The following is a 21,936-nucleotide window of genomic DNA, read 5'->3' on the forward strand; positions in this document are numbered from 1 at the left end:
TAAGTGAATCACGTGTTCAATGAAGTGTATCGTGATTTGTGGTAGTTCATATAAGATGGGTATGGGTAAATCGATAGTTGGCTGTTTTCGAAACTTTAGTTACTTAAGACCATGATTTGCGACAGAAGTTTTTGTCATGGTCATCATCTGTTAATCACAGTCAATTACCTTAGATATTTTTGTTTTTTTCTTCAAAGCGTCACAATGTACTTGTGCCGAATGCAGCAAAAAAATCATTTTTCTTATAATTCGCTAATTCCCCTTTCCTCCACCTAATTATTCATATAAGCTTGTCGTCTGTGAAAAGTAACCTCAATAAACAGACTACTCGGAATTAAATTGGGCTATTGGTCTGTGAGTTTAACGGATTGCCAATAGAATTTGGCTGTATAAATTCCGGTGAATGTAAGCTAACCTTACACGCAATTTTATCACGTGGCGATTCCTCTTAATTTGGTTGTAATTGGCTTTTTATTAGGTCTAACGATTCTACCAAATTTGTGCTGATTTAACGTTTTATGATTTGTAATAAAATTGGAACGACTTAATACATAACATTATCACCGACAAAACACAATAAGTGTCTTCGACAAAACGAACAATCAAATAAATTCTTTCTTTCTTTTTTAAATTAATTATTTTTGAAAACATATAAATAAGTACTTCGTCTGGTCTAAGTAATGTCGGATTAATTTTTGTTGTTGTTGTCGGTTTTCTGTCTCTCCGTTTTTAAAAATAATTCTTCTTTAAATAAATATTTTATTGTCTACATACATACTCTATTGTTAAACATATCGAAATTAAATATTTCCTTTTTCAACAAAAAAAAATCAAACAAATCGTTCAAAACGAAAATTATTCCATTTAATGGGTTCCATTTTTTCTTTAAGAGTCAAATAGCGAACACACTTTTAAGTTTACTCTTTCCTTTGACCGTTATTTATTGGTGATAACTTAAAATTAAAGTACGACCAATATATTTCATATATTCTTGGCTGTGTGTAATGTTCAATTTATCGTCATCTAAAGCTGAATTATTTTTTTTTAACAAAAAAAAAACGTTTTTCACAAAACAAAAAATTCGTTCAATAAACTAACAACCAATCTCAGTTGGTATCGCAGACATTCAATTAAGATTGTGCTTTACCATACGATCCAGTTGGTGGCCTATATAATTGCGGTAATGCTAGCACTTGCGGCAAATTGAATGCATACTTACGTATGCCAATGTTCTTAACGGTATTATCACATCGTGTGCCTTTGCTGCAAGATAAATAGATGGGATTTAATGGTTTGAAGAAAATGTTGAATCAAGCCCGCCCATTCTCTGTCCAACATTTTAAAAACATGCCCCGTAACCTACTGTGCCCGGGTTCGATTATTCACTGCTCGAAAATTTACATTTACAATTGAACCCAAGCCTACAATAGGAGCAAATTAACGAACTTAATTCTACGCCCCCTCGGCTGTCTCTAGATTTTTGAGTTTGCAACAACAGGGCTGGGAATAGTTTTCATAGAATTCGACAATTTTACTCTGTGGCATGACTACACAAAGTGCTTCGTCCCAAACCGTCTATGATTTGATTAATGGAAATTCACTTACCTTCTCATTGTGTCCATGACATTTTGAAGATTGCTTGCAGGTAAGTGAAATTCTTTCTGTAAAATTCGACATTGCTCCAGCGTAACAGCCATACCGGTGCGATCTTTGGCACTTTTACACGAAGTCAATCGTAAGCCTTGTACCGCTCTGCAAATGTCTTCGGCTAAATGCAGAATTTTTATATTTTTCGAAGCATTTGATCTCAGCGACTCCTCCATTTCAAATAGAAGATCGGTCACCGTTTGCACTTGTACGGTGATTTCGGTTTTGCTTGGCGTATCCGGAACGGAAAGATTCAATTTCTTGTACCGAATGTGGTACTGTTTGATTCTGTCGAAATTATCCCAGTTCGATCTAAAAACGAAGTGTGCGGTTGCAATCACCGGAAGAATTTTCTGTTTTGTCACTGTTTACTAACCTATGCTGTTCTCTGGTGTATCCAAGCGTTTCGGACAGAGTTGCTTTCTCATTGATGCCAATGTTGAAAAAAACCGGCGTCACTTTGAATGAAGTCGTCTCTTTTGTTGGAAGAATGGAATGTACCGATTCTGGTACAGGAAGAAGTACTTTTATTGATTGTCTCGAACCGATAATCCGTGGAACCGGAAGTGCCTTAGTGTCTCTGCGGTTTCATTTACAACTGAGTGAAAGGATATTCGTGTGATAAACATAAACCTATGACCAACCTTTGAATGTTGCTTCGAACCAGTGTGAATTGAACGGAAGACAAATCTTCAATTGCCACGCACATGTCACCCCACATGTCTGTTTCCAATCCATATAGAGATAGCAGTCCTTCAAAGTACACCAGCGGTCCCAAGTTACCAAGGATGTGTACATAATTCTCAGTTATTTGATTTCCCCACAATTTAGCCATTAGCACAGCCACAAGAGATGTTAACTAGGCGCGCGAATTAATTCGCATTAAAATGGAACAAAAATATTTTTATTTCTTCAACTTACGGCTTGTGAAAAGCAAACATCTCGCCGATACATTGTGGTCAGCGTAACAGATGTTTTTTTCATGTCCTGCTGAACCCTTTGAACGGAATGCATGAGACGTGCAGTTTTCAACAGACCATCCATGGCCTGACGTAATTTACGCATAGAAGGTCTCAGTTCGGAAGCCCAGTCTGTGGTCAATGATAAATCTAGTCCGTCAGTGAATTTATTTCCTTTTTTTACTTTGCGTGTCACTTCGCCAACAGCTTGAGTCAATGCTAGGTTCAAATCCTTGCTACTAAGATTTCCAGTTTTCGTCAGCGGTATTTCACTTGAAGTCTCCGTAGTCGTTGAGATATGAGAATGTTCTGCGTCGGATGTGCATATTGAATTTGCTATTGGTTGACTAGTCACTACATCCTATAGCGAAATTATTCGTGTTTCAGTTAGCTACTCTGGTTTGTCAATTGAATGCGACTTACTGGTGGAAGGCTGCTGAAACCTCGTTTTATTGACTGCTTCGGTTGACGAAGACGAACGGCGGGACTACCACATCTGCCACATAAAAATTTCACTTTACTAACCAAGCACATTACACTCGCTTCAATGTTTAGTTGAGTCAAGTCCAATGGTTCTGGCTCCTCGGTTGGCCGATAAAAATTTGCAGATGGCGACGAACTCATCACCTATTTGAAATTGGTGTAGTAGTTACACTTCCATGGTCGTATTATTGATATTTCTAAAATCCTACCTTAGCATCGAGAAAAGCTCCATTATGTCCCAAGACGATGGAACAATTTTGCGTCAAGCCATTATCGTCAAATTCGGTCGAGTTATGCAGAATTTCATTTCTACTTTCAGCAAATTGTTGTGCGAACGAGTTTTCGACCGATTCATGGTCCATTCGATCACAAATTGTTGTCGGTTTAGTCGGTTGTATTTCATCACCGGGAACTATATCGCCGTTCACATCAAAGTGGGTCTCGTTGAATTTAATGCCACCCGATTCGCCCGAACTGACGGTTTCGACGGGTAGTGAATATGACATTCGTTCGCTAGGCGACGACGCCATTTCACTCATCCGACGATGAGATGTTTGGCTTTGATAGGTCTTCACTGTGTTCTGAATGGTCGCAATAGCATTTATGTCCGTTGACGATGGACTTTTCGTTTTGAAATTATGCGATCGACTCTTGTTTGCATTTATCGATGGCCATAAGTCAGGCGGTGCCGATCCCATTGGTGTGGCAAAGTCCTCCAAATCGGGTGACTTCAGATCCAAGGCACCAAGTTGTTGGGTGATCTTTTTGAATGGCGACATGGGCTAGAGAGAAGAAACCAAACGAATCAAAACAATCGAACAAAAAAAATTCTCAACAAGCAGGGCGTTACCATGGTAAAGTTATCTGGCTCTTCGACAGTACGATGCTTTTCAATAAACTCAAATGCTTCTTCTACGAGACTTGGTTCCCATATATTTAATAGGACTCGCGTCTTCGTCACCATTTCGTTGCAGAGCGGTAACATTCCTTTGGAGTTTTTGGACTTTGCAAGACACAGAAGTTGCGACATGATTGCAACGATTTCTTTACGAAGTTGCTTTATTGCTTGAACTGCATCATTGGCTGCCTGTACTTTAACGCCATTCTGATCCATTTTCGATGGAGAATCTTTCATTTGCTGAAGCAATCTAAAAGAAAATGGTTTTCGGATGCATGACAACCCTGCGGATCCAACTTAATCGATTTTTTTTAAATTACTTGATCAGTCCTCCAGTCTTTGATTTTCCAGCATGCTTCGTAAACGCACCCACGGTAATCACATCTAATACACCAGATCGTTTCAACGTATCGTTATGCGCCCACATTCGTTGTAAATGCAAATTAACCGGTGCAAATTCGAACGCTTCATCCGTTTTACTAGCCGATGATTTAAAGAATTTTTGCGAATTGTACTGTTGAAGATTCTGCTTCGCTTGCGAGTAGTCTTTCAGTAGTTTGAGATGTTTATCCAGCAAGTCCATCTGTTTGTTTCGCCATTCCCCACCCAGTTCGCCAATACCAGATATCTCCTGAAGAAGTTCCTTTTCACGCAGTATCCAAATAGATCTGTCGGAACAGGTGAACAGTGAGACTAAGGTAAAATTAAATTAGCGAGAAAAAGGCTTACAATAGCTGCTGTGGTATTATGAAGCAGAGTTGGCACTCCATCATTATTTCGTGAACGCTGATATCACCGCCAAGTCCAGAATGTAAACGATATGTGTGGATCTAAAGTGAAAATAAAATTCAGTTCGACGATCAACTTCAAGTTGAATGAAAAACGACTCACATTTGGATTAGCAAAGACCAGTGCCAGCTTCTCTTGCGGTGGGAAAAACAACTTAACACCAAGTTTTGGTGGAAGTGATTGCGATCGTCTATGCCCTTCAAATTGGAATTTTAACGATTAAAAATCATCTACTACTTCAGTTAACGTGACCACACATTCAGCACGCACCTAAATGTTGTTGTTCAACAATTTTCGCCGGCGACCTGGGCGTTTTGCGATCTTGTTCGGGAGCCCACGACGCAATGGTAATGAAACCGGCATTCGTTCCAGCTGCCGACCGCAACGGAATTCTCAGACGCGTTGTATCTTGGATGACACCTAATTCGATTTCAGCCGAACCAATCGGTACCGCCGTTTGTGACACCTTTTCCCGAACATCGTATACACTAAATCTAATCATTGATTTCGAATGGAGACCATCGCATGACCGAAACGGTATGGTACAGAGAAATTGTGGATTGGAGGAGCGCTGCATGGAGTAGAGAAGAGATATTAAATGAGGAAATGTGTGTGTATATGTGTTTAAACGTCTGAAATACTTACTTCAATCACCTCGGTCCGGCTGTATTTTATCCAACCATTTCTATTTTGTGCAACTACTTGAATGACAACTATTGGATTTGGCGCTCGACCATGGCCATCGCACAATAGATTGTCGCAAGAGATAGCCGATTCGCATATTGGAATTTCTCCAATGTCTAATCGAGAAATAAAATTGAAATTCGATTTTTTTTACTTTGAATTTGAATTTTTTATTTGTTTTATGTTGTTAGGAAGATCTTGCGTTAAAAAATAATTAAGTTGATGGAACAAAAGGAAGCAAATAGATAAATTAATAAAACAAATAAGTTTGAAACTTTCATTAGAAATGTTTATTGACGAGCATTGTGTTTTGATTAATTTTTTTGCTTTGTTTTTGTATAAACGAATAAAATCTAAAAATTATGGCTTAGTCACGTTAATAATAACAATTAAATTTGCGTGTACATTGTACAACAAAATTGAGCTACCACCACCATGCATTTTTTATTACAAAATTAAAATGATTAAAGGAATTAGTTAACTCCACCGTATTTCTTAGGCAATAAAGCGAACAATTTTTTTAAAAGTACAACTCCGAATCACAAACAAATTTTTCTTTAAACGACTAAGTGTGACATCCTAATTCTACATTTCATTCATTATAATTTATTTGATTCTGAGGCCGAAAAATTTCTTTAAAATTAAATGTCCGAACACCTTTGTCAGTTAACCTTCAAACTTTTAAGGGAATACTAAATTTGAGGATTCCCGAATGTATACCAAAAGGTATCTCCATTTGATAGTTAAATTAAAAGATAATTTGACGTTAATTTATCATTTCTATTGATTTTGAGCCATTACATTCTCAGGGGATTGTACTGATTTTCTAGGCACATTGTTACCGTCAGCCAAAAAATCGCTTCAAATACGGATTTTGAGTAATAAAAAATGGATCTGACACAATGCCTTAAATTTAATAATTTACCACCAATCGTACCCCGTCCTATACCATATGAGTGCAGTACATGATGGGAAACAAGCCCACAAAAATTTGACATCATCTCCTAGTATTACATAAAGCCTGTTACAATTGGGGCTTCTACGTTAACTTTGTGGAAGTGGTAAACCTTCATTACAGCTAAAATTGATTTTCTACTGCTTGATTCAAAACCCTCCTGCACTCGATCACTTTTAGCACACACTTTGAGGAGCTAGTTTTCCATTTTTGAATACTAGGAATACTAGGAACTGTTATGGTCATAGCAATTATATGTCGTTCGACAAAGTCTTATATAAGCATGAAAAATTAGAACGAATGACGGTATGTGCACTTGGATGATCATAGAATATAGACATAGAATCTCTGTCGGTTTATATATAGAGAAACCATTTTGGTATCGAAATGAAGTAATTTATGAAAACCGACTTTACATACATTTAGATTGGAGTTTGGCGAGGTTTTCCAAATAAATGAAAGCAGAAATCCAGATCAAAGTCCTTTTGTTTGTAACCCTTACTTCTTCTCCTATTCTTGGAGTTCAGGACTCAGGCGCCTGAAGGACCCTTTTAACCTAATAAGATTTGGTTGGTGAAGCAGAAAGGAAATATTATTGTTATCAGCCTAGAAAAAAATAGTTGCTTGACTAGGGGTATTCAATTGCCTAAAAATAATTTAAAAAAAGTTGCGAAAAATCTTACAAAAATATGAACAAATTTATCAAGCAAATGATTTACGTATAGAAATTTTGAAAATAAATGCGCATTTCCTAACGTATTTTAACGTGAAAATATAGCTCTAGGCATTAGGTCGAATATTGGTGTGACTACAACAAAACAGATTATTCCTATCTTCCAAAACACCCAAACAAATTCCACTTTTGTTTATATAAAATACTAAAAATTTATCAAAAATGAAGGAATAATTAAAATTTTATAAGATCACCTATTTCCTTGCCGACCTGCAATCGAACCATTTCAACATCAACATCATGTGTGGTGTCTTTACATTTTTCAATTTTTTCACGCAACATCTGCAATTGTTTCCGCAGCTGTCCATAGCTAGCAGATTGAATTGACTTGATCCAATCAAGTCGTTCAGTTTCGGTATAAGCTGCCAAACGTTGCCGTAACCCGTCCTGAAATTCTTTTTTGGACAACAAAAAATGACATGAAAATGCACACTCTGGTGATTTAAATGCTATATGTATAAAATTACCGATGAAAAATACGAAGCCATCATGCTCTCGACTGTTATTCCGGATATTCGCTTCACATTTTTCCAGTACAATCACTCCCTGCGGTTCCGAAAACTGATCGCTAGTTTTGAAGTAGAAGAGTAGATTTCCACGTAATCGACACCATCTTTCCAGGCTGACTGCAAGAGAATGTAATCGAGTCGATTAATTTTTATGTTTGATTTTCATGTGTCGAAATGCTTAAGTAAATTTTAGTAATGGAAAATATTGCGAATGCATTAGTTTCTCACCGTAATAATCGCCGGTACTTCAGTACTTCAGTGATTTTTACTAATTTACATTTTACAAAATTGAATTGACACAATTTTTGGTCGAATATGCTGAGATGACAAGATCAATACGCCGTTTACCTGAACCTGACCTGAGAATACGTGCACCTGTTTTAACTTGATCCTATTATATGAGCAATTTTTATCTGACTCGCATTAACCTGAAACCTAAAATATGACAATCAGATCAATCCTAACGCGAATACTGCGGTACAGGTTTCATGAAAAATCTGAACAACTTCAGGTTACTTGAAATCTTTGCTGAGAGGTTCTAATGGAATTTTTGAAAATTATCAGCTCCAAACTGAGTCGATCTATTCCCAGTTTTATAATGATTACAATAATCGGTAACGTTATAACCCAGCTCAAAGAAGTACGCATACAAAATACATATGGCGATTCTAGGACATACTACCCATGCCAATGTCTACTTATGCCACAATGCTACCCTAATACTGTGTATTACCCTCCCGAAATGAACAGAAAATTTCAACATTATGACAAAAGAAAATATTTTTGCTGCCTGTTAAGTTCCGAATCCTCCCTTTTGAAGCCACTTTGAATGAGTTGTATTGAGTTTGAAAGATTTTGTATTTAGTGACTTGATATGAGTAGCACGTAAGTTGTAAATTGAATGGAACGCACAAAAAATTCTATAAAAAATCGGCTAAAAACCGATTTCTCTTTTCATTACAGATTTTATTATTGAGAATGAGCAAAAACCTAATTTCCCGCCCAGCAGCATTCTCGTCTGGTTCATTGGGAGCACAAAAGTTCAAATGCTACTTTCACGGAGCACCGTGATAGGCTCAGAAGATGAGTCCTAAAGTTATTTGGCTGATTATAGATTCACTTACGTTGCGTATCTTTTACGTTAAAAGGATACTACGTTTAGGTACTAGCGAACGTCAGATTTTTCGACAAAAAATGCATAACAGTAATTCTAAGACTGACCTTGAACGTCAAATGTACGAATAAACCAAAAATAATTAAATTTTGGCCCGACACATTTTCATCAAATAATATGTCCGTATGAGTGCATGATCTCAGAATTCCGGCAAAGTAATTAGTTTTTTAATCGAACAATATTTACCGAGCGATAAGAATTTGGAAAAAGTTAATTTTTCACATCGCTCACCTCATGATTTTAAAGTTGATTAACGTTATCGTGAATTTCAAAATTCGTCCTACCTTCACAACCCACATTAGTATTTCATTTCATTAACAACCACAATGTTATTAACAATCACATTCTTAGTTAATCTTACATGATGTCCTTACGTAATTACAGCGGCACACGCAGCACGCAACCAACAAATCCCGCAAAAGCAGAGCACATTTTAGTAAAGAGTTATTTACATTTTTAGTTCAAAACAAACATAAAAACAACAATAAATCAATCATTGTATAACTGGAATCTTCAGGTTAATTCGCGAAAACTTCGACCAACTTGTATGAAGGTAAAATTTATGCGTTCGCTAATTTCTAATGTCTGTGTAACTATTTAATTGCAGAACGTAAAGCACATAAAAAGTTTATTTAAGCTAGATTTAAATCAGGTTAGGTTTTCATGTATTTGACCTGACTTACATAAACTGTTTACAAACACTGAGCTTGAAATGAGCTTAACCCCAAAGTCGATGATCAAACAAAATGTTTTTATTGATATTGGTATAGGGCAGTCCATTGATAAGTAATCGAATAACAGTTAAAAAAACCATCGGTAAGGAGATAGCTGATTAACTACTGTGAGTTAAATCGCGCACGGAGGCCTCCTTACCATCGGTAAACTTTGATTGCTTATGTAGGATATATAGGAAGGAACTAGTATATTAGTAAGCTAATAAAATCTACTTTTCTAACGATGCCAAATATGTCCCGACAAGTATCTTTTACACTAAGGTGTTTTTACACTAAGTACCATCCATATAAACAAATGCAAGCACTTTTGTCTGTATGAGTGGACCAGCTGAAAAACAGCTGAAGCAAATTCATGTCCACTGTACGTTAGGGTGGGTCGATTTTTCCAACTTTAAAATCCACATCCAGCGGCTTGTGTAGCTAGAAGAAACTTTACTTGTGGCGGCATCATTACTGTTTCGTTTCCGCACACTTTCGAGTATCACACTTGCATTTGAAAATCTGATTTTTATATGAAAAATCTATTTTTCATACGAACCTTAGCCATCAGTGTTATACTAAAAAGTGTGCGGAAACGAAAAAGTAATGATGCCGCCACAATTACAGTTTCTTTCAGCTACACAAGCCGCTGGATGTGGAATCCAACCACCCTACTGTACGTAATTCTAAACAGCGAAGAAGCGGTTTTCTGTTGATTGTGCTGGACACTGTCATGTGAATTTTACTAATAATTTCTCTGTTCAAATAATGTGAACTGTGAACTGTAATGATCAGAGGCGAAGCAGAAAACGTGATTTTTCACTTTTATCGTTAGTAATGCCACCCACATCTGCCCACCCACATTTTGTTAAAATTGTCAGACAATGGACTATGGTCGAGAAAAGGTATTCCTGCCAGGAATTTCCTGGTATCATTTGAAAGGAACTGATTGTGGAATCATCAATATTTATTGGTAATGCTACCCTTCGATTGGAAATATAACTGCAATTGATTGATGCATTGAGTTTAGGTGAATGACAAAATAAAATAAATTCAATTAAAAACATAAAAATGTTGGTGCAGTAAGCCATCAGTGCCACATTTAAAAGAAGAAAAACGAAAGAAGAAAAACAAACAAATAAATTTAAAAAATAAAAAATAAAGAAAAAATATGATTTCGAACCTTTTGCTGTTCCACCAATACAACTCAATGAGTGCCGTCTTTGTGGTATTTTTGATCGACTGTGTGCTCCAGTCTCATCTAATTTTTCATTTTTTTTTATTTCAATCAAAAAAAAAATAAGAAAATTTGTTTCGTTTCGATTAAACTAGTTATAAAGAAGCATTTTATCGAAACAAACTGAAAATAAAAGTTGTAAATTAAGGAGTGTGTGTGGCCGTTATAATGCCGGTGTACTGTTTTTTTTAAGACAATTAATAAACGAACGTTTGATTAACGTGATTAATTTGTAAATTTTACCAATTCGTGTTAAATCCCATGATCTTGTTCATAATGACTTGGGTATTTCGATACTAAATAAAACGTTAGTTATCGCAATCACTGGTAAGTGGTAACATTGACTTAATGAAGCAAAAATCAAAATTTTCTATTTATTCTTAGATAGTTTTCAACTTTAGAACCTTTCAGAAACGGCCGGCAATCGCGATTTATTCGTTAAAACTGTTAATTCCGCTATTTATAGTATCGTCTAAAGTTTGTTGAACAAATTAAATAAAATATTGAACTGTAACACATGACCAGCCGTTTTTGAAATGTCGCTATACATTCAAATGATGAAAGAGTGATTCGTGCTTAAAATTATTTTTTTTTCTCACTTAATAAACAAAAAAAAAAGTCTACAATACCTTCAGATCGTCTGAAAAATCCCTCCTGCTTTTCTGTTACGAACAATACACCTTCTTTATCAAATTTGTTACTCGGCTGGGTAGCTAGTGTAGCTAGTTCCTGTTTGTTGAATCGCATATCGAGATTCACTGAAAAATATGGAAAAATTTGTTTTATCACGGATTGAACTAATTGGATCTATAAAGGAGATGTCAGGCTTCTGAGTTAAAATTGTATTGTATTGTATCATATTTTTGTTATCTTTCCACTCATATTGATATAGGACAGAGCCTTTTTTCGAGCAATCTGTTTCTTGAAAGACTCATAGAACTTAAAGGACATATTTTTGCCCTAGATATTCTTCAAATCTATTTTTTGGCATGAAGATGGATCATTCAAAAATAAGCCACATCGCAAAATATAGATTTAAAGAATGTGTAGGCTAAAAATATGTCACTAAGTTCTATGGGTCTTTCTTAAATGTCTTGAAAATGTTTTTGAATTTCTCAAAATAGATCCCGATTTAGGTAAATAGTTATTTATACAACCGAGTGATAAATGCTCTTTTAGGCACTAGACGTGTAGATTGTCACTCGAGGCCGCAGGCCGAGTGTGACAATACACATCATGTGCCTAAAAAAGCATTTATCATCGAGTTGTATACAACGTTTTACGCAATATCACGTATTGCGATAAAAAAATTGTAACATCACTGGCGACCGACGTAAGGATGACCAAGGGTAGAAAAATACGAAATTCCAACAAGAGAGGTTGTTATCATTCGAGTTGGAATTTCTTTTTTTCCTCGCTTTTCATGTGTTCGTAGTGTTATCAACCGTTTTTCTTCACGAAACAAGAACATCAAGCATTTTGAAAAAAAAACAATTGTTAGTTGACAACGCTGAGAAAGTAGAAATATTATCGCCGAAGACAAAACGTCAACATGGAATCATGGTATGTTTGGTGGAGAAAAAAAGGTTAATCACACCGCACATTACCATTAAATCCATTGCATAGCTCAGGATAAAAATGAAAAGTTTCCTCTTCGTGTGTAAATTGATCTCAGCTTCCCCTCGGAACAACAAAGTTCACACGGAAGCTCCACTCTACGCTACTTTAACATCGAAATATGCTTTACTCAATTCAACAAAGTGAGGTAAAGTTAAATTATATTCGTTGCAACAAAAAAAAACTCACATTTCAATAGATTAAGATCGGGCTCGCCTAGTTCGTGTTTACTACGTAGGTGGAAGGACGGGTTTTTAGGGTGTTTTAAAATTTAGTTTCTTCGAGTTTTGTTCAAGGTCCTAAATTTGTGAAAGGTGAAGTTCCGTTTTCACCAAGCAAACTTGATTTGTTAGAAGGGAATAGCATCTAATGAATTAAATGACCTCGGCATCGCCTCGAAACAACAAACTTTAAACAAGTAGCATCATTTCCATCATTTTGTTCCATTGAGCGTTTTAAAGTAATGAAAGAAATGTGGTAACTATTCTTGTATCAAATTTCTGATTGCATTGCTACCATAAAAGAAAATTTAAGGAATCATAGAATATCCACGAAATCCATCACATATTCTAGACTCTGTGCTCTGACAGTCATATCATTTTAAAGAAAAATGCAACAACCCACCATGCACAAATTATGTACACAAACCAGAACAGCTACAGACTAATATATAAATGTTCGCGTGTTCGCGTTCTTTTAAATCATTTCATTGATTGCACTTCGTTTCAGCCACAACAAATCCAGCTGACGATAACGTTTATTTTGAAATCATAACGCCCTATACATCGAGTGACACACACACAAATCAACACAATGTTTTCGATTGCACCTTTAATTTCACCTCACTATGTGCGGTAAGACTATGTAATATTTTGCCACAAATTAATGTTAAGCTGAATAAGCAAAACATTATTGTCTTGTCAAGACATCGGAAGTAGAAACCTACGTGTGCAACCCTTTGTATTGAATAGTTTTCTGTTAAAACCGAATACTTCAACCTGGTAATGGTTTAGAGGGAAATGAAGGTAATTACATTGGAACGTATTACAGAAATATGCAAATTTCTTATTGATAGCAGGTGATATTCAGTCTCTACTTTCAACTTGTTAACACAGATTTACGTGGATAATTTTATCAATGAAAAAACAGATCCCTTTTCCATGTTCGTATGGGAATCATCAAAAGTTTCCAACACCAATAAAATATGATAAATATAGCGACTGGCATAATATATTACCAGTTGTGGCTGAAAAGTAGGAGTGCCCCATAAATATGCATAGAAACTATGACTCGGCCTCAATAATCAGTGTGACAAAAGAAAATAATCGAAAATAAATATTTGAAACGATATCCAATGATTCGTGGGCAAATAAAATTAAAAGGAAAAAAAATAATTGATTTTTCACTTACATATTCCGCAAATTGTTTATCAACATCTGCAGTGAGGGATGTTATGGTTATCAATTGTGCACAATTTACAAGAGCAAAATATTTTTCCAGAACGAAACTTTAGTTTTAGTTTAGTTCCACATTTTCACAGCTTTGGACAACTGAATGCTAATTAAAACTTTAATACATTCTAACGGAGAAATTGGATTGAAAAGTTTGTTCAAAATTTGGGCTTAAACACTTGAAACTATAACTTAGATGATGTAGACAATTTTCTTTTTCTTTTCTATTTTTTATTGTGTTTGACAGTTCAGTTATCTCTACCCTCTCTACCTCTCTTGTGCGGCAGTGCTGCCAGTTTTAGATTGGAATGTAAATACGAAAAAAACTGTTGCAGTGCCTTGTGAAACTTTAATATTAAAGTCACTGAATGGTTAGAAATTGTCATTTTCGGATATCAGCAGAGCACCTCTCTAGCAACCGCATATACCAAATTACGTTATGTTAGAGGTGTATTAATACAGTGTAATGAAATTTACAAGCAGACACTGTCCGATTTTAGTAAATTTTGTAAGCAAGGTGTATGTGGTGGCTAGAGAGAGAGAGAGAGAGAGAGAGCTGCCTTGGTTGCAGTGATTATAAGTACTGCATACGAACAACGATTGTATGTTGCAGGTATACTTCAGTATCAAAACTTCATAATGCCAGGCTTATTATATCTCACTGTTAAGATTAATTAGTATCGGCATCAGTATTATGTATTCTAGCCTTCGTATTTAGTTGTATTTTTTTTAATACCTAAATACTCACTACATCTTAGACAGACACCTTTCAACGCTAGATAAGAGTGGAATAAGTTTTAGAACAGGTCCAATTCAGGTCATTCAAAATTAACTCAATCGCGTGACAGAGACTTAGGCAAATTGCCTAAGCCAATAGATCAAATCTATCGCACTAGTTGCATCAGTGTTACAGTAGTGAACGTATTCAAGGTTTAATCTTCAAACAGATCGAATTCAGTTAATATAGATGTTTAGAGATTTAAATTTGAATGTGTTCACTAATACAGCACGGATAAGAAACATGTGAACAATAGAATCACAAACAGTAGAAGCTCTTCTTTCGCTATTGTTCACAAGTTCGACAACTTTCTGAGTGTGAGTGTGATCACAAAAATCATGCAATTAAAGATATATCGAACATGCAGGGGCCGTGAATCAGAACCGTAGACTGCAAGGCATGTTGAATTCGGTTGCCCGGAGCTAAAGACCCACGGCTCATTGTTTTTGGCACACTAAATGGAATTTACGTGTTTCGGAAATGTAGATGGCGCTTCGCTCATATGAAATTTGCATTTACATTATTTACATTGCCTAATCACGTAATGCAAGGTGCTTACGTCCGGGCTTACAAATTTGTATTTTAACGAGCGGGAAATATCGCATCCCAGTTATCGAGAGAGCGTTTGTTTGTATAGAGGCTGTTTAGTTGAACCTAGAGATGAGCGTGTGCGTCATTTTTTTTTAACAATCGGTCCGAGCCTGGATGAATATTAAATATTTATAAAAATGCCAGCTGTTTAAGTAAAAAACTTTCCCAATAAATAGATTTAACACGATGAAAATTCGGGAGTTGTGATGCCAGCAACAAAGAACATTTTAGAGAAAATTTCGGGCGGATCGCTTTCAGATTGAGAATTTATTTCGGGAAAATTAGGATGAGCAGCATAACAATTAAAAGTGGTTTCATTGCACAAAACGGTTAGAGTTTTACTAATCTTTTGTTTTTATTATAATTCATTTAAGTTAGTTTCTTTGTTCAGAAAGTATTTAAAAATTTAACCAAGAGAAAATAATTAAAAAAAAACTTAAAGATTAAAGGGAGTCTCAATTATATAATTTAAATAACGACCATTAAAAAAGAACAAAAAAAAAATAAATTTAATCGTTCATTTCCAATTGAATGCTAGCGATTTCCGGTGAATCGCAGCCTAACATATTATCCGCAAGAGACTTGGTTGTTGGCATCGAAAAGGAAACATTAAATGCCGAAATGTTATCGTCCATGTCGCCATGATGATCGTCCGTATCCGTACCGAGCATTTGACCATTCACAGTTACAGTCTCATCTTTGTTTGTGTTGTAGTACATACTTCGGGTGATTTCATCGATTAAATTTGGAAGAGCACTTAATGCTAGCACTTCCGGACTAGGATCTGTGTCATTGCACCTGTCAATATCCTGTGGATGATAAAGGAAAGTTCAATTAGTTAACTCAGCGTCAGTTGCTTTAGCAAAAAACTTGTTTACCACATCAGGACTATCATCTGATTCAACCAGGCCGACATCGCCATTGCTTTGAATGGTTGGTCCGTTTTGATCCAATTGAACTGAGTTTGGGGGCTCGGTGGATGGAACAACCGCTTCCGAATTCTCTGCAATTTCTTGTCTATCTACCGGATTATCACTTTGAACATCCTTTTCTGTTCGACTTGAATTTTCTACGCTTTCGGATGAATTTGATTCATTTTCTTTACTGGGTATAATCTCTGCGTCGATCGTCATCGATTCATTGGTACCATCTGCATTATCTTGCACTGGAGATAAAGTTTTTCCGTCGGTTATCATCGGTTCATCGGTACCATCGGAATTATCTTGCACTGGAGTTAAAGATTTTGCGTCGGTTGTCTTCGGTTCATTGGTACTATCTGTATTATCTGGCACTGGAGTTGAAGACTCTGTGTCGATTGTTATCGGTTCATTGGTACCAACGGTAGTACCTTGCACTGGAGTTAAAGACTCTGTGTCGGTTGACATCGGCTCAATGGTATCATCGGTATTCCCTTGCACTGAAGTTAAAGACTCTACACCTGTTATCATTGGTTTGTTGGTATCATCGATATTAGCTTGCACTGAAGTTAAAGACCCTCCGTCGGTGGTCATCGGTTCATTGGTATCATCAGTATTACCTTGCACTGGAGTCAAAGATACTTTGACCTTTTTCGTCATTCGACCAATTAGAAAGTCCTGAATCGACGGCACACTCTTTTTTGGTGTAGTCACATCGGTTGCGTTTAGCGTAATTTTTTCCAAAGGAACGGTTACCTGTTCAGGTATGGTCTTCAAATTGAAACTACGTTTGACTTGAACAAATGCTTTGAACATTCGTCGGCCAAACTTTTTTTGCAGATGTTTCAGTTTCTTGTCTTTTGATCGGCCAAACTTCCGGAATGGTTTGGTTATTTTAAATTTGAACAAGTCCTTGTGAGTTGATTTAACTTTATGTCCGTTCTTGTTTGACAATTTGTCCTTTGTTTTCTTTTTCTTTTTACTGGACGGTTTGTCATTGCTTGCGGCTGCCTTCGTTTTCGATTTACTTTCCGATTTTGCATTTTTCGACTTTTTTGACTTTGTTTTCGATTTGTTCGACCGACTCTCCTCCATTTCCACGTCCGTACAATCGCTACTCACCCCATCCAAATCAGTCGAATCGATGAATGTAATTTTTGATGAAAACGATACGGATTTACTTATGCCACTGTCATCTTTCGGACTTTGGGTGTTGGCCAAAATACCTTTCGGTTTGACCATCGGTTCGTCGAATACCACTTTTATTTGGTAGTTATGGTCGACGCCGAATCGACTTGACGTTCGGTCACCATTCAGTCGCGGCCGTTTGTATACTCTAGGATCATTAAAAATACGTACGTATGACGAACGGAATTTCCGATCGCTTAGTGCAGACTTGGGAATTTCCAAATTGTTTGGGAAGGCGAATGAATTGTTTTGATGGGACCGCTTTGCAGGCGTAGTGTTTAGTCCAGACATTTTTTGCAGAATTATTTCACTGTGTGTGCCGGATCAGCTGATGTAGCTAAAAGTAAATGAATTTCAATTAAATAAAAATATAATGTGGTTGTGGTGTTGTTATGTTCACAGGCCCACTGAGAGAGAGTGAGGACGTGAACAAACCACAAAATCCATACATTCAAACAATTGTTGATCATCGAACGAATGGGTCGACACATTTGCTATTCAAAGAGCATTAAGCGTCATGTTTGCAGAAACAGAATGTACCCCGTCTAGACGTTCTTCGCGTAAATATGTTTCTTTAATTCACTGAAATCGTGGCTTTTCAAAAACGCCAGCCAATTTATTCGTCAAGTTAAGACATTTAGACTGAGTCAAATTACTCTTAAGACCTTGAAGCACAACAGGTTACTGGATATTGGTGACAAACTGAGTTACTGAAAGTAGCGAGTCAGTAAATCATTTACAATATTTGTTCGACTCACATCCTATGAAACAAAAGGTTTTAAGCAATTTAGAACGTAAATCGTCGATGGCTGGGGGATGGGGGCTAGTAAAAAAATGTACTAATCGCAGCAACAACAAAATATGTTTTAGTTATTGCGAACGAAATGCTAACTGAACAAATTCGGTGATTAAATTCAGATATTACTTGCTTCAGTCACATCAAATAGGGTAGTGTCTCTAAGAAGAGCTCCTAATTTGACGACGGCATTCCGACTATCGCTCTTTGTTAAAAGTTTAATAGTACGTAGCGAGACAGTAAGTGGTAACGTGGATACTTGTGTATTTGATAACCAGGTGTCCGTATCCTAAGCTTAGAAAATAAATTCAATGTCTTGATGATACACAAAGTTGTTCACATAAATGTGACGCAACAGATGTATACCACACCACATAATGCATTACTGAAGTACCACAAACATTTCAATAGCATTTTTTCCCCGAAAGTAAAATTCTTTTCAAGTGTTGACGTAACTCGAAAACTATCATCTCGATAAGCTAATTCTATCGAAAATATACAATGAAAATGTGTCAATACGCTCATAATGTGATCCACTTACACCAAATAACGTTACTCTGAGTAATACGCGGAGACAATTCCGTCACTTCAGTGAAAGAACAATTACAAAGTTGAATTCACATAATTGTCGTTACCATTTCGAACGATAGGCAACAACGTCAACAACATCAGGGAAATGTTTTAGTCTAACATCTACCACATTCACTCACATTACAAAATCATTTCCAAACATAAAAGTCAAGAGGAATGTACAGTTATCACATCATTATGATTTAAGCGTCGACAAGAAATTTTGGCAGCTCACCTACTTACTTTCTTGCTCCATTTTATTCCGCGACAATGAACATTATTCATAAACGATTCATTACCGCACTTAGCATTGAATTTATTAGCAAATTGAAGTCCTTCACATTGAACTGATGTTGAAGACTTTTGTTATTTGGAATTCGTCGTATACCAAAGACAGAAAAAAAACGACAACAAAATTACTTTGCAGTCATCGAGACTGTTTTCTTCGATTCGATGACAAATTTGATAAATTAAATTTGAGTTGGATATTCAACGTGTACGCAACCGTGTATTTAATTGTACGAAATTTCTATCGAATATTATATATTTCGACGAAATGGTTAAAAATGAATGCTTTTTCAAACTATTTCTTTTTAATGGTGGTTTTTGGCTAGCTGATTGCGTGAAATGTCAAAAAGTTGACGCGCCAACGTATGCGTTTTTGTTGACTGATGCTTGTGCGGTAATAGCAAGCCTTTAGTACTTCTTCAATCATTTCAATACAAATAGAGTGCTGTGAGCGAATGAATTCCTTAAAGTATTTGACAGAAACAAATCGTAAATTACATTACATTATATCTAGTTATGATATGCCCTGACGTAGGATCTCAAGTTCCAATTTTTACATTCTCTATTAAATCTGAGAAAACATTATTACATTAGTGTGACCTATCAAAGATGCACAGTGTGCATTGCACACTGATAGGTGGAGGTAATCAAGGCTGTGATCTTTCGGAAGGTCATTCAGATTTTATCAATGAAAGTACAAATCGGGCTGGTCTCTCCAGACAAACAAGAGGAAAAAGCGATTTCATACACACAGAAAAAACTAATTTTGCATTGAGTTTGTTTATTGAAATCGCATTTCCTCCGCTTTATACAAATTTTGACATACCTATTGCATTGTATTAGATTCGCAGGAGCACACCTGTGCGTGCGTGATGATGGAGACCTTTTCAAAGTTGAGAGCGATGGAGGTAATTCATTCATTCGTCATGTCATTCGAGGTTTATTCGAAAAAACCCAACATAACAAAAAACGATTGGATTTTTATACAAGCCTGGCTGTCGCGTCACAACAGTGACTATAGTAATTGTATTGTATCACATACTAAATGCTACTGACCGTATGGAAAATGGAATGAGATAAGACTTCACAAAACGAAATCATCCTTCTTATATCCTTAATCTTACTCTTCGAAGCTTCATAGTAGGAGGTAGATTCAAAAATCGGTTTCGATAGGATTTCTAATTGCTTTGAAACCATTGGAGCTTCCGATACACTGTAGATGGGACTACTTTTCTATGAAAAAGCAAACATCACGAGTTGTCCGCTCATTTTTCTCTCTCATTTTTTCATATATTTCTTTGGCACCTTAGGTGTAAGCTGGCAACACTATTAGCAACGATCCCGATACGTCAAAAATATATAGAAAAATGAGATGACAGTGCAGCTCAAGTGCCAATAGCCAACTCAGAAAATTAATGAAAAATTTGCTTTCTTTTAAAATCAATTGTTACAGTAATGAACACCTTAGCGTGACGTCGTTTAAATTGATAATATTGGTCAGAACTAAAATTGTAACTCTTTAAAAAAAACCTACAACACGCTGCATTGCAAATCATGAGATCAGTCTATCAAGCATACCTCCCTATTAGTCAACTAGATACCAACGGGTGTCGAAATTCTGACAGTATAAAAAAAGCAACAAGTGATGATGCAGCAAAACGCAAACATATTACGACACCGCCCATTTTTTGTATGTATAACACACTGTATACATATACTCACCATAATAATCAGATGTTTGACGATATCATTCTATTGAATCATCTAAGAGAAACGGAGTTTTTTTTATAATGAAGCAGCAACGAGAAGTGAAGAAAAGAAAATGTCATCGTAAACACCAGGAGAATTTTTTGTGGAAAATTCCTATGTTTTTTCTATAACGCATCCGATGTAGAAAATAGTACTAAACAGTAAGTTATGTTAACGCATCATTTTGATGTATGGCAGCACTGCGCATAAATTTTTGATGGATTTGATGTGTGACACTTATAGGTTATGTAATTTTTCTGTTGTCAATTTTTAATGTTTTTCTGTTTTGTTTGTTAAAACATTGATTTAAATTAATTTACGTAAAAAGTGATAAGAGTTGCTTCGAGCACCAGTAAACGGAAGCGAGTGATAGTCGAAAACAATATTCATCTTGACGAATGTAAGTAGCGACGTGTTGATTTATTCCCTTAAGTTTGATAATTTTCGTTTTCTGAGATATCGGAAGAAAATATATCACAACAAAAACAACGTTTTATTAAACATACGAAAAACGAATTTATATTTAAAAATCCGAAACATTAACATCAACATAAACCGAGATATAATTTTCCGTTTAATTTTAGTTCTTGTCAGTCTTGGACGATTTCTTAATTTTCGTGCGGACTTTCTTAACAAAATCTTTAACATTTGAAACATCCATTTCGGTGTCTGATTTCGATTTTCTTATATTAGGCATGATCACTTTTGGATGTTTATCCTTTCGCGGCTTCTTATTCGGCTGAACAACAGCCGTCGCAACGATTCCGCCGGTCTTGAATTTGTTTGTCTGCTTCGTTGCAGTTGTTGTTAAATCAGGAATGTTTAAAGTTTTCCTCAAATTCGAACTTTTCGTTCCTCTACCCAGACTTGCGATGATATGTGTTGTCTCGGCAATTTTCGTCATTTGATTTCTGAAAGATAACAAAATGCTAAAACTACTGACCAATTGGCAGGAGAAATAGTTGCTAAGATTTACTTTTTCTTCTTAAATCGGATGCGTTCGTAGCACGTTTCGGGTGGTTCGGGTTTCTCTGGCTTAGTGGCAGTTTTTGTCATTTTTTTCGTCTTCAAACAACTGGATAGACTTTTCGCTTTTTCATTCCCATTCTTTTCGCATTTCAGTTGCCACTCCAGTAGTTTTTCGGAACATGATCTGTTGAGCATAATGTTAAATGTTTAAGGCACGAAATTACAGTCTCGACTTTTACAT

General features: G+C 36.1%; 4 protein-coding genes across 9 annotated transcripts in view; 1 reads left to right on the forward strand and 3 right to left on the reverse strand.

The window, feature by feature from the left end:
• Window positions 1-842: 842 nt before the first annotated feature.
• LOC119068636 (inositol polyphosphate-4-phosphatase type I A) lies at window positions 843-14,116 on the reverse strand. Of its 2 annotated transcripts, XM_037172303.1 has the most exons (18): window positions 13,809-14,116; window positions 11,411-11,539; window positions 10,728-10,805; window positions 7,616-7,774; window positions 7,343-7,543; window positions 5,422-5,576; window positions 5,047-5,347; window positions 4,879-4,973; window positions 4,717-4,817; window positions 4,308-4,655; window positions 3,940-4,237; window positions 3,299-3,871; window positions 3,030-3,233; window positions 2,569-2,967; window positions 2,292-2,506; window positions 2,024-2,227; window positions 1,606-1,959; window positions 843-1,263 (listed from the first exon to the last, which is right to left on the reverse strand). In XM_037172303.1, exons 2-18 carry the CDS (start codon window positions 11,526-11,528, stop codon window positions 1,131-1,133), a joined length of 3,936 nt encoding a protein of 1,311 aa, XP_037028198.1. In that variant the 5' UTR covers window positions 11,529-11,539; window positions 13,809-14,116; the 3' UTR covers window positions 843-1,130. The 2 variants fall into 2 exon arrangements, with proteins under 2 accessions (XP_037028198.1, XP_037028199.1); XM_037172304.1 differs by lacking the exon at window positions 10,728-10,805 and having other exon boundaries at window positions 13,809-14,115.
• A 1,606-nt stretch (window positions 14,117-15,722) lies between these two features.
• On the reverse strand, window positions 15,723-19,343 carry LOC119068637. 3 transcript variants are annotated; one of them, XM_037172307.1, is made up of 4 exons: window positions 18,925-19,317; window positions 16,558-17,660; window positions 16,097-16,368; window positions 15,723-16,027 (listed from the first exon to the last, which is right to left on the reverse strand). In XM_037172307.1, the coding sequence occupies exons 2-4, from the start codon at window positions 17,612-17,614 to the stop codon at window positions 15,728-15,730; spliced, it is 1,629 nt and encodes a 542-aa protein (XP_037028202.1). In that variant the 5' UTR covers window positions 17,615-17,660; window positions 18,925-19,317; the 3' UTR covers window positions 15,723-15,727. The 3 variants fall into 3 exon arrangements, with proteins under 3 accessions (XP_037028202.1, XP_037028200.1, XP_037028201.1); XM_037172305.1 differs by having other exon boundaries at window positions 16,097-17,660; window positions 18,925-19,343; XM_037172306.1 differs by having other exon boundaries at window positions 16,097-17,660; window positions 18,933-19,316.
• A 1,627-nt stretch (window positions 19,344-20,970) lies between these two features.
• LOC119068639 (glutamine-dependent NAD(+) synthetase) overlaps window positions 20,971-21,936 on the forward strand; it is a 39,277-nt gene continuing 38,311 nt past the window's right edge. The window contains exon 1 of the mRNA XM_037172311.1: window positions 20,971-21,126. The gene's annotated coding sequence lies outside the window, so the exon portion shown is untranslated. The remainder of the gene's footprint in view (window positions 21,127-21,936) is intronic.
• The window catches only part of LOC119068638 (cytosolic carboxypeptidase Nna1-like), a 30,143-nt gene continuing 29,444 nt past the window's right edge, over window positions 21,238-21,936 (reverse strand). For 2 of the 3 annotated variants that reach the window (XM_037172309.1, XM_037172308.1), the window contains exons 15-16: window positions 21,703-21,879; window positions 21,239-21,637 (exon numbers count right to left, since the gene is read on the reverse strand). In XM_037172309.1, the coding sequence (XP_037028204.1) occupies window positions 21,307-21,637; window positions 21,703-21,879 (508 nt within the window). In that variant the 3' untranslated portion in view covers window positions 21,239-21,306. Of the gene's footprint in view, window positions 21,638-21,702; window positions 21,880-21,936 lie in introns of all 3 variants that reach the window. The other variant, XM_037172310.1, reaches the window with a different exon arrangement.

This window comes from Bradysia coprophila (genome assembly GCF_014529535.1).
Source record: "Bradysia coprophila strain Holo2 chromosome X unlocalized genomic scaffold, BU_Bcop_v1 contig_20, whole genome shotgun sequence".
In the NCBI taxonomy this organism is placed as follows: domain Eukaryota; kingdom Metazoa; phylum Arthropoda; class Insecta; order Diptera; family Sciaridae; genus Bradysia; species Bradysia coprophila.

Bases quoted from the DNA above. Each gene is read 5' to 3' on its own strand.
- LOC119068637 (XM_037172305.1), bottom strand. From the start codon at position 17,614: ATGTCTGGACTAAACACTACGCCTGCAAAGCGGTCCCATCAAAACAAT. The intron at 16,028-16,096 runs GTAAACAAGTTT...TATCATCCACAG, and splicing joins CAGATGATAGTCCTGATGTG to GATATTGACAGGTGCAATGA.
- LOC119068636 (XM_037172303.1), bottom strand. From the start codon at position 11,528: ATGCGATTCAACAAACAGGAACTAGCTACACTAGCTACCCAGCCGAGT. The intron at 5,577-7,342 runs GTGATCTTATAA...TTTCTCGATTAG, and splicing joins GCAGGTCGGCAAGGAAATAG to ACATTGGAGAAATTCCAATA. The intron at 5,348-5,421 runs GTAAGTATTTCA...TACTCCATGCAG, and splicing joins GCCGGACCGAGGTGATTGAA to CGCTCCTCCAATCCACAATT.